The 19,122-nt window shown below is 41.0% G+C and overlaps 2 protein-coding genes across 4 annotated transcripts in view; one reads left to right on the top strand and one right to left on the bottom strand.

Moving 5' to 3' along the window:
• Positions 1-5,832, bottom strand: part of mrps18b (mitochondrial ribosomal protein S18B) — a 6,861-nt gene extending 1,029 nt beyond the window's left edge. Inside the window, exons 1-7 of one of the 2 annotated variants that reach the window (XM_067611763.1) lie at positions 5,695-5,832; positions 5,338-5,424; positions 3,083-3,251; positions 2,909-3,006; positions 2,741-2,809; positions 244-310; positions 88-147 (exon numbers count right to left, since the gene is read on the bottom strand). In XM_067611763.1, coding sequence (XP_067467864.1) covers positions 88-147; positions 244-310; positions 2,741-2,809; positions 2,909-3,006; positions 3,083-3,251; positions 5,338-5,418 — 544 coding nt within the window. In that variant the 5' untranslated portion in view covers positions 5,419-5,424; positions 5,695-5,832. Of the gene's footprint in view, positions 1-87; positions 148-243; positions 311-2,740; positions 2,810-2,908; positions 3,007-3,082; positions 3,252-5,337; positions 5,425-5,690 lie in introns of both variants that reach the window. The other variant, XM_067611764.1, reaches the window with a different exon arrangement.
• A 52-nt stretch (positions 5,833-5,884) lies between these two features.
• Positions 5,885-17,290, top strand: ppp1r10 (protein phosphatase 1, regulatory subunit 10). Of its 2 annotated transcripts, none has more exons than XM_067611761.1 (19): positions 5,885-5,971; positions 6,144-6,431; positions 9,787-9,895; positions 10,005-10,091; positions 10,669-10,804; positions 10,894-10,945; positions 11,058-11,147; positions 11,251-11,379; positions 11,468-11,573; positions 11,704-11,807; positions 11,910-12,037; positions 12,551-12,704; positions 12,894-13,037; positions 13,144-13,390; positions 13,503-13,578; positions 13,687-13,905; positions 14,457-14,580; positions 14,691-15,053; positions 15,926-17,290. In XM_067611761.1, the coding sequence occupies exons 3-19, from the start codon at positions 9,789-9,791 to the stop codon at positions 16,084-16,086; spliced, it is 2,427 nt and encodes an 808-aa protein (XP_067467862.1). In that variant the 5' UTR covers positions 5,885-5,971; positions 6,144-6,431; positions 9,787-9,788; the 3' UTR covers positions 16,087-17,290. The 2 variants fall into 2 exon arrangements, with proteins under 2 accessions (XP_067467862.1, XP_067467863.1); XM_067611762.1 differs by having other exon boundaries at positions 12,647-12,704.
• The last annotated feature ends 1,832 nt before the right edge of the window (positions 17,291-19,122 follow it).

Here is a 19,122-nt window from a genome sequence, read left to right on the forward strand (position 1 = left end):
TATTTAAAATCAACAGGGTTCAAAAGAGAGAGACAACTATAAAATGGGGACCTCAAAGCACTTAATAAAACATTTTGTGTAACGTACCGTGGTCTCGTGCTGTGTCGATTGCCTCATTTAGTTTCTTCTGCTGTTTCATACACACACCTAGAAAAACCGTCAGAACATGACCCGCTTGGTACATATCAATACATGCACTCACTTTAATGACATGCTCAATGGCCGTGTGACATGGTGTCTTACCAGTTCTAGTGGGATCATACACCATTCCTGTGTGGGGACTGATGAACTGCTGCAACAATTTCACATTCTACAAGAGAAGACACATTTCAATTAAGAGAGAGAATGAAGCATGCAGCTAAACTGCAATCATATACATGTTACAGATCCCCTCCAGACATGCTTCAAGACATTAAAATGCTTTGCTTGGAATAATTTGAGTTCACTGTGCCCTTTCCACAAAAAAAGTTCAGTTAACTAGTTCAAAATTCTCAAGGCATCTCCTCCCTCATGTCTACATCACACTTGTGTAATTTGCATATTGGACCACAGTCTGCTTCCAAACTAGCTGTGATGACACAAATCAGAGAAACTTTGCTCTTTCAGTAGATGAATGTGACAACAGACTGCACATACATCATTCTGCACAATGAAGCTCAAACATTCAAGTGAAGAAATATTAAAGCACATTTTGAGTGGAGGGGGACTTTAAGTATAACTGTGGTCTAATGCTAAATACATGTGCTAATGTAAGATATATATTGTATAATTGAGGGAATTATACAATAATGCCAGTGTTATGCAAGCAGGTAGCTCCCAGTCTGAAAAGCGAAGCCAACGCTGAAGTGCCTTAAACCTGCATTCTCTCTACTGGCCAGCAGGGGGCAACTCCACTGGCTGCAAAAAGAAGTCTGATTGTATGAAATCTGAGAAAAAGACCCTACTTCTCACTTGATTTATTACCTCAGTAAACACTTTCGTAATGAGTTTATGGTCTCGATCACTAGTTTCAAGTCTTCTTCAATGCATCATGGTGTTCATTTTAAATTATGGCCCTGTTTAAGAGTGAAATAGATGATAAAGCAGCGTATACTTTAGGGCGTGGCTATGTTGTGATTGACAAGTCGCTACTGCGGTGACAACATTGATTACGAAATGTAACCATGGTGTAACCCCACATTCACAGAGTATAGGTATAGCTGCTGCCATTTCACAGTGTGTTTTCAGTTCATTTAAGTTAATTCTAACATTTTGGTTGCCTAAAAAAGTTTTGTTCAGCATTTGGTTGTGGTAAAAGACCTTCTAAGGAGTCGGATGTTCAGTTTTTCTGGTGAGTACATTTTGTTTTAATGGTTTTAGGCCTGTTTTTCACTACCAGAAGTTATCATTAGCATGATCACTGTTAACCATAGATTGTAAATGCATCGTGCTAACCAAGCAAGCAGCTAGCGCTATGGTCAGCTCCACCCTCTCGTCCAAATATGGTCACTTCTGGCTCCAAAAATTTTAACATTGCGATGGTGAAATAAAAGATGGCGATGGTGAAATCACTAAACTCAAGGCTTCAAAACATGGATGTATTATAAGAACTGGATACCAGACTAAAAATGGCGCTCATTCAGTCCTATAAGAATTGCTCGGCTGGTACGCCAAAAACAATTTCCAAGTTTGCTTCCATGTTGTGTGGCCCACTGAAAATGCGCAGCAGTGTTTCCCCTGCTGGCCCTGCCTGAAAGTTCACGCTCTGCTCATAGACTTTACATTGTGGTGACGTCACAGATTTTTAAATCGCTTTTCTTGGCTCGAGGAGTTTCACAAATATAAAACCTCCATGGATCAAAGGTTCATAATAGAATGAGTCATAATTGACCTTGTTTGCAGTTCAAGGTGTCCTGTCAACAGTTTTACAGACGTCTCTTTTACAGCGGTGGTCTATGTGGAAAATGCTTTTTGGGCCACAGGGGGATTTTTTGCTGCAATACTGCAAGTGGCCACCAGGAAAAACTGGCTGCAAGGCTGAGCAGTGCACTATCCAGCTCTTATTATACATCCATGTTTCAAAACTGCAGCCCACAAACCAATGGGTGATGTCACAGTGACTACGTTCATATTTTTTACAGTCTATGGTATTATGTCATCATTTTGTCATCATAAACTTGCATATAGATGGTAAATGGACTGTACTTGCATAGCGCTTTTCTAGTCTTCTGACCACTCAAAGCGCTTTTACACTAAGTGTCACATTCACACACACATTCATACGCTGAGTGGGTACAGTGGCTACCATGCAAGGTCCCAACCTGCCAATCAGGGGAAATCTTTTCATTCACACACATTCACACACTGATGGCACAGCCATCAGGAGCATTTTGGGGTTCAGTATCTTGCCCAAGGACACTTTGACATGCAGACTGGAGGAGCCAGGAATCGAACCGCCAATCTTCCGATTAGTGGACGACCCGCTATACCTCCTGAGCCATAGCCACCCCAATATATAGCTTTTAATTTTTACATTACTTTAAAGAACCGAGTTTGTCCATTAACCTACATAGTGAATATAGAGCATTTTTTTGCATAAATAGAAAGACTCATGGAGGGACATGTGTGTTAAATAAGCTGATACATTGCTTGCTAAGAAGTAAAAACCTCCAGTTTCCCAGATTCTTATAATAGAATATGACAATACCACTAAACTCTAATGTGTGGTAAGGCCATCACAGTGATTAAAATGATGACCCACCTGATGATGGACAATAACGTTTGGATCCCGACAAATTGGACATGGGTTTCCACATATCTTGTCTCCTCTCTAAAGAAACAGAAACAGTGTTGAGGTCAATCTAAATGACAGCTGTAATGCATGGAACTAGTGGAAGGTATCTGAAGTAACTAAAAAATAGATTATTACAATGCAGGTTTTGCGTGTCTTCTGTGGGGGAATGCCTCCTTTGTGGTTCCTCCTGTAGCCTGCCCACACTGGATTGGTTCCATACCTCTCAATGTACTCTGTCAGGGGAAAGGGATTTATTGGCAAAACCAAGTGTAGCTGCTAAAGACCAGACTTGTTTTTTTTTTTACAAACCTTCACTCTCCAAGTAATCCCAGGGTCTGTCTTTGTAGCGAATGAGAGGTTCAGCAGCCCGAGCAGCATCCTCATCCTGGAGTGACACTGCCTGGCAGAGAGAGTGACGTGGAGGTGCAAATGCAGAGAGATCTGGACATGTTCTTGCAGGTAACCTGTGAAGACAGGACTGAAGATACAAAAGAAAAATCATCTCCCCACTGTCATGATGACATACCAAACACCCTCACAACAAACCATTTCACAGCAGACATTATTTGTCATAGCAGGAAAAGCACAGGTGGAACTGATAACATTAAATGTCCCCTCCACACATGTATGAGGATGTATAGAAACACTCTGCTTGGAACAATAATGTGTGTCTGATAGCACAAAATAAAACAGTATAATTACTGTGTTAAAATCTTTAAAGTCGCATTTTCTTCTTGTCCCTCATTAAAAAGTCCAGAATATATAAATATGCAAATATATTTAATTTCAAAAGTGTAACTGCTAGACACAAAATGTCTACTACTTCACTGTAAAGTCCATTCTCAGTGTGTGTGCACTGGAGGCTTCAGGTTTCCACATCACACTTGTGTAAATTACATACTGGACCACGATTGGCTACAAAATAGTTGTGATGTCAAAAGTCATGCTTGTAGGCCTGCCCCTTAAAATTGTATTTTCAGTGAGCACAGAGAAACGTTCCATTCTCAGCAGGTGAGTGTGAAAACAGCCTTCTAGTGTCAAACTCTTCACATACACCATTCTGCACAGTGAAGCTCAAACAGCCGAAAGTAGGATTAAGACAGACGTATTTTTGAATGTAGGGGGACTTTAAAAATGTTCCATTCAAGTGTCCAAGGAAGCCACGGTGGTGCACTATAAAATCAGCCATTGTTACTGCGATTAATTACACCTGTGTTTTTGCTGTTCAGCATGTCAAAATTTGTCATCCAGTGGTGGAAAGTAAATAAATTTACATAAGTACTGCAGTTAAGTTCACTTTTGAGGTACTTGTACTTTACTTGAGTATTTCCATGTGATGCTACTTTATACTTACACTCCACTACATTTCAGAGGGAAATATTGTACTTTTTACTCCTCTACATTTATTTGACAGCTTTAGTTACTTTTCAGATGAAGATTTGACACAATGGATAATATAACAAGCTTTTAAAATACAACACATTGTTAAAAATAAAACCAGCGGTTTCTAACCTTTTTGGTGTAGCAGTGTGTAGTCGGGGTCATATTTCAGATGTATGAGTTGTTAACAGCTCCACCAAATAGTGATTTTTCCCTCTAAACATCTCACATAGTTTCATTTCAATAAATGTTCAAATGATTCAATATTTCCCCAAAAATCAGACAGAGAAAAAAACTGAAAACAGATTTGTGTATCAGAACTTTGTTTCTTCTTCTTTCCTCTCCCATTAATCATCTCATTAGCCCTCAGATTTATCTAGTGACCTTTGGAGGGGCCCGACCCCTAGGTTGGGAACCACTGGACTACATTAGCTCCACCTCCAGCAGCTACAACAGTAACATGCTGCTTACACACTGATGCTCCTGTATTAATAATCTAATGATGTTATATACTAATATATCAGTCAGAGGGACCAAACCCCTACTTTTACTGCAATACTTCCTACATCAAGCTGATAATACTTATGTACTTTTACTCTTGTAGAACCCTTTATGCAGGACTTTTACTTGTAATGGTGTATTTTACATTGCTGTACTGGTACTTCTACATAAGTAAATGATATGAATATTTCTTCCACCACTCATGCTATCTGTGTGCACAATTAAAGAGGCTGCTTGGGTTAAATGTGATGGATGCATGAAGCCCAATGACTAACGTACATGTCTGCCATCCTCCATAAGAATGTGGTCGGTTTAAATTTGTCTTTCAAACATTGAAGCTAAATAACCTGTAAATTTGAAATATAGCGTTGAGTTGCATGACTTAAGACATTAAATTCGCATTAACACTGCTTAACATAGTATACGACACTATTCTAATAGGTGATCATTAACATGAATGTTACGGGATGTAAGCCGAAACAAACAGCTCTTTGACCTAACTGAGCCATATTATATATTATGATGAAAGAGTGTTATTGCTGTTAAATTGACTGGTAACTTTACAGCAACCTGGCAGCGTCCAGCATTTCTTGACAACATGTAAAAATATTCGAACCAGGCGATCGCAAATAGGTCAATCGGTTGACAGGCATGTGTAACAAGAAGAAAATTCAATATTATACCTGGTATTGTCGTATTGGATGTAAAATTGATGGCGACAGACGGCACAGGACCCTCATGATGCCTTGCAATGAGGCAGCCATTTTTGTCTGTCGAGTGGGGTTGAAGGTGAAAGGTGAGAGATCAAGCGAGATTTATCAGGCATTCAATTTTATATTGACATGCAACCATTGATAAATCTATTATACTGACTATAAAACCACATCCTGTCATTTTTATTTTCGTTTGTTGGCTATAAAAGATTGATTGTATGTATCGTTCTCTCTAACTAGTGCATGTGACTACCACTCTGAGAGGCAAACCAGTCGCCATCTTGAAGAAATATTATTAATTAAATTTATATATCAAAGAATACCTACAGTCCTGCTAAACTAACAAAATTTGATGGTGTTTTTAGTATCTCTCGCATAATACAAAAGCCTGGTCGTTTTAAGGTGAATTTAGGGAGCAATTCGACACAACAGTTCCCAAAATGTAGCCTACGCCATTACGCCCTTGACCGACAGTGAAGGTCGATTATCCACCATTTTGTTTAAGCGAAAAACAAGAAAAAACGCTGCCTGTGACGTAAAAATCGTCACGTAGTATAAAAGCTAAGTCCGTCCTCTTCGAGCTCATTCCTGGATTTAGTCAAAGGTAAGTGAAGTCAGAAAAATAACGGGGCTTGTTTTCAACATTTTATTTGTCTTTAAGGCGAAGTCACTACTGAATGTTTTATAAAGCAACAAAGGACTTTGAAGTAGACGGAGAACGACGAAGTTTGTGAGAGAATTGAAATTAAATGTGTGTTTTCTTATGTGTTTTTCAGGTATGAATTTGCTTTGCCGAAGACTGAACCGTCGAGGACTTTGAACAACTCTACTCAAATTCATATTTTTTTCTTCAAGTAATGGACATTTGATTACTATTTTTGCCTCCAGTTTGTTCCTGAAGGAAAGGCTAGCCTTTAGCTACCACAGCCCCACCCATAAGAAGTTTTTCAGTTGATATTAAAACCATGAAGGTTGACGATATAAAATTAATGAAATAAGAGATATAAGTGCCTGAAAAGCACACTATAAAATACCCGAGACGCTGAGGACCTATATTATCAATAGTAAGTTGATTTTGGAGTTAAATTGAACAGTGATTCATCAAATGAAAATAGCCGTAGATAATAGGCTAGCTAGCGGTAGCTGGCTAGCAGGCACCGTAAGTTAGCTTTGTTCTTGGCAAACAATTTGAATATAGACAATGCTTTAGTATGAGCTCACACAGGAAAGTGGACGGAGACAGAAGGCTCCGTTTCTTTGTGTGTGAGACTGAATTGACGAATTGTACAAATAAAACTAAATATAGCCAGTAAATTCGTAAAATAACCATAAGCAATCTATTCATAAAGATTGCCGTAGTCATAGAAAGCAAAGAGCAGCTCATGAAGTCGGACTTTTTGCCTGCCAACTTGTTTTGTAGGGGCTCCTCCACGGAACGAATAGGTTATCCAATGCAATCTATACATAAAGATTGCGTTAGTTTGAAGACTGTGGACATATTTTATGAAGCACTGTGTGTGTGTGTGTTGAAATATCGATAATGATAGCGCAGGGACTTCCCGAATGCCCGCATCATGTACTCGGCAATCTGTGGATAAAGATTGCAGGATGACTCAAGCGAAGTGGTCTTTCGAAGTACAAACAGTCGGGATTGACAAAAAATGGTGGACTGGTGTGCTTTTCGTCCTCGGACAGCTCCAGGGGCTAGCCGTTCTCTCCTCGGAGCGACATTTGGAAATTTTTACAAACCTGAAATGCAGAACAAAGTACAGATTGAGCTCCATTGCATTGTCTGATTGCCAATTGCGAATGGGATGCTAGATATCTGGTGCTCGTCGTTTTGTTTTTCTACCAAACAGCCCGGTCTTTGCTATGAGAGCCATTGTTGTTTGTTCAGGGACTGATATGGCGTCGTCGAAGTGGTTAACAGAGGGAGGGATTAGCAGTCAGCCTCCAGCTCCCTCCCCTTTTATCAAGCAGCTTAGCCGCAGGAGCAGGCCTGTTCTCCGCTGTGACAGATGTCAGGTTAAGCACAAGCCTTTTTATAGGCTGCATGAACTGCCCTTATATAACCGAGGGCGTTTTACACTGTTATTTGATTCATTTTGATTCTCCTTGGTGTATATGCAGCGTTGACTTGCTCATAGTCATGGCTGAAGTTGCAACTGTTATAAAAACTGTAGTAAATAACGTTTTTTTAGGATTGGTCAGTGAGTGCTGTAGATATCGTTTTTCTATAATGTACTAGTGATATAACCTATGTAATAACACAAAAGTATGACTATTCACAAATAATGTTCTTCACTCCCACCGAGCCAGGAACCAGGGCCATGTTTAAAACTGATTTTGTGTACATGTGTAACAATTGTGACATTTACAGGCATTGGGTTATTTGCAGTGTTGTGGAGGTCTGAGACTATATAAAACTTCTACTACAACAGTTTCACGGGTAAGACCTAACTGATTCCTCACATCATGACATTTTCAATGAACTGATATCAACCAGTTGCAAGTTTTGTACGTGGATTGACAAATCGGTACTAAAACAGTTAATCATAAAATGCGTAAACGCGGAGAAACAAGTGCATGCTTGTCAGGCTCAATCCAATCAGCCACTATCATGAGACATGTGGAGGTTATTCATAAGACCTTTTGACATGATAATTGATCTAATTGTAGAAAGTGAAGATGGTCATACGGGCCAACAGTCTTGGTCTTGGCTGTCTTTATTTGGATCACATTGGACATATCCAAGACTTTCTGAAATGATGCCAAAAATCCACCACCTTTCAGTACAAGTTTTTGTTATAGTGTTTGTTGTGTGACAGTTGAGACCATTGTCACCTGATGTAGCACTAACAAATGTATTTATTTGTAATTCATGTCTCTATTGTGTAACTCCTCATACAGCACAGTGTGTGTGAACATAAATTAACCTGTAGGTGGCAGTAAGTGGCCTTGTACCCTCTGGCTGGAACAGATGACAGTGATGTCATTAACACCACAGTAGTCCAGTATAGATAACCTTCAGTCTGATAACCACATTTTAGAATGTAAGATAGGACACGGATGATTATTTAACAAAAGTTACAGTTTTCAAGCATTTCATTCTTCATACAGTTTCCTTCAATCACGTTTAATTTGTACATTCATATTTTCACCAGATTCCATATTGATGAGTGAAATAGGTTTTTACAAGTAGGTTTTTTTCCCCACATTCTCCTTGTTTGAATTGCATTGTTGCACAAATGTGTGTGATTGTGATAGAGATATGCTATTAAAAAGTTGATAAATCATAATCAGTAACTTTTCTTTCAAATATCAATCTTTTGCTATTTTTATTTTAACAAAACTTTGATCTTCACTTTTGTGCTTGATACATAGATATGACATACATGGAAAAGTAAGTAGTTATAGATATAAAATGCATATTAATAGTAAAAGGTAATACCCAGGTAAAGAGAGGTTTTTCATTTCTGGTATTTTGAAACAAATAGTTAAATAGGAAAAAGATAAATTCATTAAATTAAAAAAGCTCATAAGTAAATTTTATAAGCACCAATTTTTATATTTACACTGCTGCATCCTCATTAATCATAGCTTGAACTGGAATAGAAAACGTTGCCTCACACACAGAAGTATATATCCTGTCAGGCTGAATGTCCTGCCCTGCAAGTCCCAGAGAGGAGAAACTCTGGAACTATGGAATATGTTTCTGTGTCCTGCCCTTGTCCCTACTGAACCGGTGTCGAGTTGGCCACATGAAACACTCCACTAACATCTCAAGTATGAGGCAACACACTGACGCTGTTGTGCACTTTGGATGTTTGACTGCTAGAGCGACAGAGTGTTGTGTGGATGGAAGAAAACACTGCTGTCTGTACCCTTAGGGATTTATATACCATCATCATGTCAGTCAGATTATTTATTTAGATAATTCTCTCTTGGCATAATATTCAAACCATTTACTGGACAGCCTGCCCCTGAATCTCTACTAGAAAGTTGCTGTAATGTGGTATTGTTTGGCCTCTTGACAAATATGCTTCTGCTCTAACGCTCTGAGGTGTTGATTAGACCTTGCTGGCTGGATCATGTTTTCCGTTTTCCTGATTTGGGTGTTGTGCACCAGCTTTTTGAACTTTGGTGTTGAAGGAATATCCTTTGTACATCCTTTGTACCTTTTTTGGAAGGAGGGGTTAACAAAATGGGTTGTGGTTGTTTGGTCCTAAACCTGAAAGATAGTTTGGGTGGAATTCTGTACCGTGGAGCCCCCTTTTTTATTTGGCAGGCAAATGGTCCTCACTAAACAGCACATTCAAATATTTTACCAAAGGCAGAAGATAGCCATCGTCACCAGAAAATGTAATACACCTGTGTCCTGTTAGCATGTGCATTAACTGTTTGAGGTGATCATTTCAGATATGGCAGGGGGACCTGTGGACCCCAGAGAGATTTTGAAGGGAGTGGAGGCTCTCTTAGGGAAGGATGGAGAGCTCCGCAGCCTGGAGGGAGTCCCAAAGGTGTTCAGGTGAGGAGCTGGAACTAGGCATGACACATTTCTGATCCTTAACTGTTTAATTATATAATCACTCTTACAGTAGGTGATATCTTTACACCTTTGCTCTTTTTCAACACAGCCTGATGAAAGCTTCTACCAAGATGGTCAGTAGATGTATGTACCTGAACATCCTATTGCAAACAAAATCCCACGACGTTCTTAACAGGTAGGCCTCACTTACTGTGTATAAGTCCTTTAGTTTCCAGTAGTATAATAATACAACTTTTGTTGTTTTATTTGTTCATTTCATCCTGATAAATTGATTAATCAAAACTTACCCAGCTCCTTGTTCCAGCTCCTTATTCCTATGAAAAGATGCAAACCAACAACAAAATTGTCTGCTAACAAGTATTGTGTGTGTATCCAAAGCCTGACATATCATATTCCTCTGTGCTGTAAAACTCCACTGTTGTACAAAAATCATTAAAAACACATCAAATGCACCATTTCCTTCTGCTTGAGTAACACTTGTTAAAAACTATATTGACCAACTGTTTTAGGAAATGACTGACCCTTTTTAAAAAGGAAACTATGTATTTGTGAGGCTTGCCCAAGACAGGGCAGGGAATTTTTATTTTGATCTTATCTAATAATACCACCAATTTTATCATAAAAGATGAATAAATCTAATAAATATTATCATGTTTTAATGTTTTGTTGAGCTTTTAATATAATCAGTGAGCATCTCAATCCTTTGCAGACTTGCTTTATTCTAAATCAATTGTCCCCCTTCCTTCATCCAGGTTTATCAGAGTTGGTGGCTACAGGCTGCTCAACTCCTGGCTCACCTACTCCAAAACCACCAACAACAGCCCTCTGCTGCAGCTCATCCTGCTCACACTGCAGAAGCTGCCTCTCAAAGTGGACCACCTTAAACAGGTACTGACTCAGTTTATTCACCAGCACACATCTCCACTACACTGCACTTTACAGTAACCGTAGTATTTACCTGCTGTTTCTCTTTTCAGAACAACACAGCCAAGCTGGTAAAGCAGCTGAGCAAGAGTGCAGAGACTGAAGGTCAGTTTATAGCATAGTCTGTCATATATTGTGGTATTATTATGGCCATACAGGCTATGAACCATACTGTATATAAAAGCAGTGTGGAATTTTTCTTGTCTTTTATTTTTAGATTTGAGAAAGTTGGCATCAGTGCTTGTAGATGGCTGGATGGCAACAATCCGTTCCCAGAGTGTATCGAGCATTGGCAACTCTCCTGCTGGTAAAGATGGATCATTTTACTTTAAAAAATGTCCTGTTCTTGTTTCACAGCAGCTTCTTCTCGCAACAGTCTGTATGTGTTTTAAACTGTATTTATGTTGTAGATAAGAAAAAGAAAAAAGAAGAGAGCAAGGTCCCGCTGCGAGATGTGAAGGAGAAGAGTGGAGAGGAAGAGAAGAAGAAGGAGAAACCGAAAGCTCATGCACCCAGCCATGCAAAGATTCGCTCCATAGGTAAACTTAACCTGATGAGATGGACTTGGCTCTGAATGTTAGATTGTAAAAAGTTCCTTATTATAAATCAATGTTTTGTATTGTGTAGGATTAGAGATGGACACTCCCAACCCCGCCCCTGCTAAGAAGACCCCCACCGCCCCACAGCTGGGCGACAAGTACAACATCAAGCCTCCAGTCCTCAAGAGGCCAAGGTACTGCACCAGTTTCTCTGTGAGCACAGTACCATCATGTGGTGTAGGCGTGCACCTGGCTTACTGCTGCCCTCAGCTGCTTGATGATAGTACCTACATGTTCCATTTTATGCTTATTTTCCCCCTGCAGCTCTGGTCCATTTGATGTTCCTCCTCAGGAGAAGAAGTACAAACCTCTAAATACCCCCTCCAACTCTGCCAAAGAGATCAAAGTCAAGATCATTCCAGCACAACGTAAGTGTGAACAAACATATGAAGATCAAATTGTATCTGTTAATAAGATGATGGTGATGTAGCAGCTGTGGTGTTCACTGCTCTCTTGTGTCATCACTGCAGCAATGGAGTGCACAGGCTTCCTAGATGCTCTGAACTCTGCTCCAGTGCCTGGGATCAAAATCAAGAAGAAGAAGCCCGGTACCAGTAGCCCTGCTAGCACCAAGGCTGTCTCCCCAACATCTAACAAGGTAGCAATTGTGATGCTGTGTTCAGCCTAGTATCAGCATATATTCGCTGATTATCACACCAAAACATCCTCAGAATATTTTCACATAAAGAATCATTCTCCATTGTCTGTAGTTTGACAAAAGACAGTCTTAGATAAAGTTTCACTTACTAGATAAATGTTCACTTACTAGCTTTTTCCGGAGTTTTTGTTTTCTCATTGAACATTTAAGCAAAGGATGCAAACTGAGAGTTAACTGCATATGCCGCTCACTGTGAAATGCAGTTGAAATAAGTTCTGGTCTTAGAAACTTCACTTGAGCATGATGGACTTTGTGGTCCTTGTAGTAATTTCCCTTGGTATAAATATCAGTTGCAAATATGTGAAGGAACAGCTGAATCTGAGCATTAGTCCATCTCCTCTTACAAGGCTTTGAAATATGTAGGAACAGCTTTATTTCAGAAGTCAACAGCTTTTCTCTTTTATAATAAAATATAATCAGACCTCTCACTCTGCCTTCATTTTCTGTCCTCAGGTGAGTCCATTTGACAGCAAACCATCTGCGTATTCATCTTCTGCTAAACCGTCATCTCCTGAAACTGCTGCCTCCGCCACTCCTGATGAAAACCAGGAGCCAGAGCAGCCCGGAACCCCTGTTCCCTCTGAGGACCCAGAGGCCTCTGATAATGGTGAGGTCCTCCCTAAGTCACCTGAATGGCTCCTGATGATGATGATAATAGAGTTAAATGAAGGGAACTTGTATCAAGCTGAATATACTTTCTGTCTTCTTTGAAATTATACTCCCTTTTCTCAGTTGCATTGGAAATGAGACCGTTCTTCTAATATATTTTTTCCTCATTCTCTCTTGATATTTGTAGGTGAGAAGCCTAATGCTCTGGCAGAACCACGTGGAGAAGAAGAAAGCTTAACCAAAAAGGGCAAGAAGAAGAAGGCTGTTCACTGGGCTGAGGAGGAGCAGCTCAAACACTACTTCTACTTTGATTTGGATGAGACAGAGAGAGGTGAGGAATACCCCACATGCCCAAGTAGGATGTTTACTCTTCTAAGACACCAATGTTTCTGTAAAATGTATCAGTTATTAATGACATAACTAATCTTCACTCACAGTCAACGTCAACAAGATCAAGGACTTTGGTGAGGCTGCCAAACGGGAGCTGATGATGGACAGGCAGACATTTGAGATGGCCCGTCGGCTCTCCCACGACACTATGGAAGAGAGGGTTCCTTGGACACCCCCGAGGCCCCTGACGTTAACTGGCTGCCTGGTTGCCTCCGGGTCCAACAGCACAGAGAAACTTACCCAGAGGGACCGCGAGATGGGTATCTTGCAGGAGATCTTCCTCAGTAAAGAGAGGTAGGACAAGTGAAAACAGTTCATAAGAAATCAGAATCTTTGACCTTCCTGCAGTAGGGAGGATATGGGATATGATGCGTGCTGATGGTTTCTCATCTATTCTTCTCACTAGTGTGCCTGACAGTCCACATGAACCAGATCCAGAGCCTTATGAACCGATGCCTCCCCGTCTCATCCCTCTTGATGAGGTTAGTACATGCCACACACACCACACACTCTGTTCCTCATGTCTCTCTCCCTATGCATGCGTGTGTAATACATTGCGTCATTAACGCTGTGTCTGGTCTCCCATGCAGGACTCATCCATGATGGATGACGGCTACGTTGAACCCATGGACACCACATCCCAGCAGGGCTCTGCCATGGGCCAGAACGAGGGCTCCAAGCTGCCGCCCGTCCTGGCCAACCTCATGGGCAACCTAAGCAACACCTCCCGCAGTCCCCAAGCCACAAACACCGTCAACAACCCTGTGGCCCCCACTGTCAACGTACAAGAGCTGCTCTCCTCCATCATGGTAAACACATGATTGCATACTCAGAGAGAGGTCTGCATTTATATAGTGCCTTTCTAGTCTTCCGACCACTCAAAGTGCTTTACATTACATGCCACATTCACCCATTTACACACACATTCATACACTGATGGCAGGGGCTACCATGCAAGGTGCTAACCTGCTCAACAGGAGGATCTAATCATTCACACACATGCCAATGACACAGCCATCGGGAGCAATTTTGGGTTCAGTATCCTGCCCAAGGACACTTTGACATGCAGACTGGAGGAGTCAGGGATTGAACTGCCGATCTTCCGATCAGTGGACAACCCGCCCTACTTTTTGATCTACAGCCGCCCCAAGGTCAATTCTGTTTTTGGATTTTACAACAACATTCAGAAGGAGAAATGTAGTTTTTTTTTTACATTCTGGACCCTGATTCACTTAATTTCAACTTGCTTATCAAAGTGCACTCAATTCATATTTCTTTCATGAGTAAAATAAGTCTTCGATTTAAAAAACTGTGCATTTGTGGTTTTACTGTATTGCTAATGACAGCTGTCTGTCTTCAGGGTGCTTCTGGTAACCAGTCTACTGAAGACCTAATCAAGCAGCCCGACTTCTCAGACAAGATCAAACAGCTGCTGGGCTCACTGCAACAGACCCAGAACCAGAACCAAGTTGGACCACCACCAGGTAAACTCAACTTATCTGTCACTGTTATAAAGCTGGATATGTTCTCCTTTCACAGCATGATGTCCACCTGCTTTGGTCCTCCCATCACTCATTAGTTCATTTGTGTCCAGTCAACCAGGGCTTGCTGGGCCACGGTCCAGGGATGAACAACATGAACAACATGAACATGCACATGCAGATGCCCATGAACGGCGGCTACCCGCCTGGCGGTCCCCGCTTCAACCATCCCCCTCCCCCTCACAATCATGGGCCGCCCTTCAGTGCCGGTGGAGGCCCGCGCATGATGGGGCCGCCGCCAGGCCAGGGCCGTGGAGACAACGGCAACTACTGGGGAGAGGACTCCATGAGAGGAGGGCCCCACAGAGGAGGGCACTTCCATCGAGGAGGTCGGGGCAGAGGAGGAGGAGGAGGAGGAGACCCAGGCTTCAGGGGCCGAGGTCGAGGAGGTCCCAGAGGAGGACACAACATGAACGGTATTTAATGGTTGAGTCTCAAATAATTGCTTTGGTCAGCAAGAACAAACTAACAACAGCTTACATGATACATTCAGTATGATGATTCTTTCCACAGCAGAGTCATATTATGCTCACCCCTCTGCTGACAACACTAACACAAATGCTCCAGCCTCAGAGTTCATTTCACTTTACAAACCACAACTCAAGGTCCCTTTACTCACTGCTTTTGGAGCTTTTGACCAATGATGATGAGAACTGTATGATTCGATCAAAATCTCCAGAACAAGCAAGTAAGTGGACCTTGAGTTGAGATATTACTGCCAACAGAAGTACTCCCAATAACTTAAACTCCTCTGCAATGTTTTTAAGTTCCCATCAGTGAAACTCAACACATCCTGCAGATGTTTCAAATTAATGGCCTACCAAGATAAATGGGTAGAAAGAGATGGGTAGATAACTCTGTACAGCAAAGTTCAGGATTGTTCCTAGAGCCACTGGAAGGCTTTTAATGTGAAACATCTGGGCAGGAAGTGTTGAGTTTCATCAACAGAAGCTTAACAGAGAGAACTGCTAATCAGAACCAACTGGAAAAGATCGAGTGAACTATATCAATATTCTTGTTAAAAGAGAAAGTGTTGTCAGCAGAGTGGTGACCATGATGACATGACTCTGTTGTTGTACTGATGGAGTGCTGTGAAAATTATCATTATACTGATACTAATATAAAAGACAAATGTAAAACATTAACAGCAAATTAAGTTTGAATTAAGAATGCATGGTATACAGAGTAGATCATGTACAGATGTACAGTGTGGGTCCTTATTGGAGACTGGGTGTATGTGTATGTGTGTGTGGTATGATTGTAATACTGGTATGTTTTCTGTTGTCAGACATGTCCAAGAGGCCTGTGTGTCGCCACTTCATGATGAAGGGAAGCTGCAGATATGAGAGCAACTGTGCTTTCTATCACCCCGGCGTAAACGGACCACCACTGCCCCCCAACCACCCCGCTAACAACCAACATAACCAGCACCCACAGCATGGACACTGAGTGACACCTAGGAACAACTGTGTGAACTGCTGGCTTATGGAAGAGCCATTTCCTGTGATCAAACCACTGCAGAGTGTTGGGACTGCTGGTAAAGACATATAGGATGAGCAGGAAGTTCTATCCTCCACTGTAAAGTGTCTGCAGTCATTCTGCTTGAGACTGACCCACAGCAGTGAGCTCTGCGTCACCTGAGACACAGAACAAGAGGAAGAGAGGTGCTGTGAGATGATCACTGATGGGACTGACTGTTTTTATTGTGATCATTTTTAGTAGTGCAACTGAATCAAAGCACCACATTTTCCCACTATGTCAATAGTTGCTGCAACTATAGCTGCCTATCTGCCCTGTCACTTTCCACACTATTAACACGGCTGACCAAATGGAAGCTTCCTACTCAGCAGAAAGCTTTCCACAGAATTCCCTTCTCATCGTGGCTGTTGTACTTACATCTGTGATATTGTTTTCATATTCCCTTTAGTTTTGTTAATCCATCAGTCAGGTTTTTAGTGCCATGTCTTTCCCCTCTGACATGATTCTTAAATGAGAGACAGAAATTTAGGAAGCACTTAGGCCACAGCAATGATTTATTAAAACTGAGCCTGAACAAGAACTAGATAGTATTTAAACTACTTAATTTCCTCCCAGTCGCCCCCAAAACAAAATGACCTGAGGAAGGCCTTGCTTTTTTCTTTGCATACAGCAGCAGGCACTGAATGTGAAGAGATTGTGAAGAAGCAACAACAGCAGTGTGTGTTATCACACATTGTGGCTCAGCAGCTCCCAGTCAGCTTGAAGTGTGTGTGTGTGTGTGTGTGTGCGTGCGTGTGTGTGTGTGTGCGTGTGGCATGACAATCATGAGTGTCAATGTGCTGTTGTGTCAGAAGAGCAAAGAGATCTACCTGATCTCAGAGCTGCTGTCTGTGTATCCAGAAGGGTCGTCAGTGTTTAAGAGTCAGGTGAATGCTGAAGCGCTCTGTGGGTTAGATATATCCAGTGTTTTCTGTGAAAACAATGACCTTTGTGTCTCTTGTGGGACTGTAAGAATGTAATGTTTTTTGTTGCTCCCTCCATGTTTTTTTTAATTTGATACAATGTTGAGAACGGTGTTTCTTTTTAAGACAGGTTCAGTTTTTTGTCCGTATGAAATGTTTTTTCAGTTGAGTTCTTTTGTACACAGTGTATTGAATAAATGTCAGAATATGAATGTTTTATGAGTGTTTTATTTGAAAGTGGGACAACAAGCAGCTTGGATGAAATGGAAACATTCTGCAAGAATAATTAAAAGGAATTGGACACAATACAAACACCTGCACATGTTCAATTCAATGCATACATTAGAAGACAGGTAAAGTCTGTCTCTATACAATTAAACAATTATTTATGTTGTTCACTGGGGTAAAGCAACATAATAAAATTAACTAGAAAATTCTGCAATTTCTAAAAACAACTGTGTGAGAGCTGCAAGCTGCTGCCACTGCTGCTGGAAGCTGCTGCTGCCACCTACAGGTGAAATTGTATTAAATACTACAGACTTGTTCAGAATCCCCATTTGAACAACTTTGCTGAATTTGTTACCATGGAATATTACATTTAAGAGCTATCACATTTATGAAGTAGTATGGTTGTTTTTTCCTTAATGACCACAAGGTGGGGCTATTGGTGTCATGGTTCACTATGTTAGAGATTCTCACGGAGAACCTATGCACTAAGTTATTTCATTAAAGACAACAGAATTGCAGAAATACCAATTTATAATGCTACTTTAGCACCCCCTGTGGGCAGAATTGTATGAGATGTTACACACTTGTGCAATGTGGCGTTATGTGCAGCATTCCCAAATTTTGTCACAATCCAATTCAGTATTTAAGAGTTATGGCCCGTTAAGTGCATCAGGCCACGCCTTCAAATGTTTGGTAATCAATTACAGACAAACGGTAAGTGACAGAAAATGATCACATTGTCATGCCATTCATTTTCTAATAAAAGCTGAGTACTGGGGTATTTTCCAATCAAAGATTTTTAGTGTAGAAATATTAAGTTGTATGAAATTTAATCAGATGTGAAAAATAGGCTGTGCAAAAATTTGGGCACCACCCTTGTCATTGTGTTGATTTGAACACCTGTAACTACTTAGAACTGATTAATTGGAACACAAAATTGGTTTGGTGAGATCATTAAGCCTTGAATTTCATAGCCAGGTGCATCAAATCATGAGAAAATGTATTTAAGGTGGCCAATTGCAAGTTGTTCTTCTCTTTGACTCTCCTCTGAAGAGTGGCAACATGGGGGCCTCAAAACAACTCTCAAATGACCTGAAAACAAAGATTGTCAACATTATGGTTTAGGGGAAGACTACAAAAAGAGATTTCAGCTGTCAGTTTCCACTGTGAGGAACATAGTGAGGAAATGGAAGACCACAGGCATGGTTCTTGTTAAGGCCAGAAGTGGCAGGCCAAGAAAAATATCAGAGAAGCAAGGGCAAAGGATGGTGAGAATGGTCAAAGACAACCCACAGACCACCTCCAAAGACCTACAACATCATCTTGCTGCAGATGGTGTCAATGTGCATCGTTCAACAATTCAGTGCACTTTGCACAGGGAGAAGCTGTATGGGAGAGTGATGCGGAAGAAGCCCTTTCTGCATACACGCCACAAACAGAGTTGCTTGAGGTATGCAAAAGCACATTTGGACAAGCCAGCTTCATTTTGGAATAAGGTCCTGTGGATTGATAAAACAAAGCTTAAGCTATTCGGTCATAACAAGGGGCGTTATGCATAGTGGCGAAAGAACAAAGCATTCCAAGAAAAACACTTGCTACCGACAGTAAAATTTAGTGGAGGTTCCATCATGCTGTGGGGCTATGTGGCCAGTGTCGGGAATTTTGTTTAAGTTGAGGGTCGCATGGATTCCACTCAATATCAGCAGATTCTTGAGAATAATGTTCAAGAGTCAGTCACAAAGTTGAAGTTACGCCGGGGCTGGATATTTCAACAAGACAACGACCCAAAACACCACTCAAAATCTACTCAGGCATT

This window comes from Thunnus thynnus, chromosome 15 (assembly GCF_963924715.1).
Source record: "Thunnus thynnus chromosome 15, fThuThy2.1, whole genome shotgun sequence".
NCBI classification, from domain to species: Eukaryota; Metazoa; Chordata; class Actinopteri; order Scombriformes; family Scombridae; genus Thunnus; species Thunnus thynnus.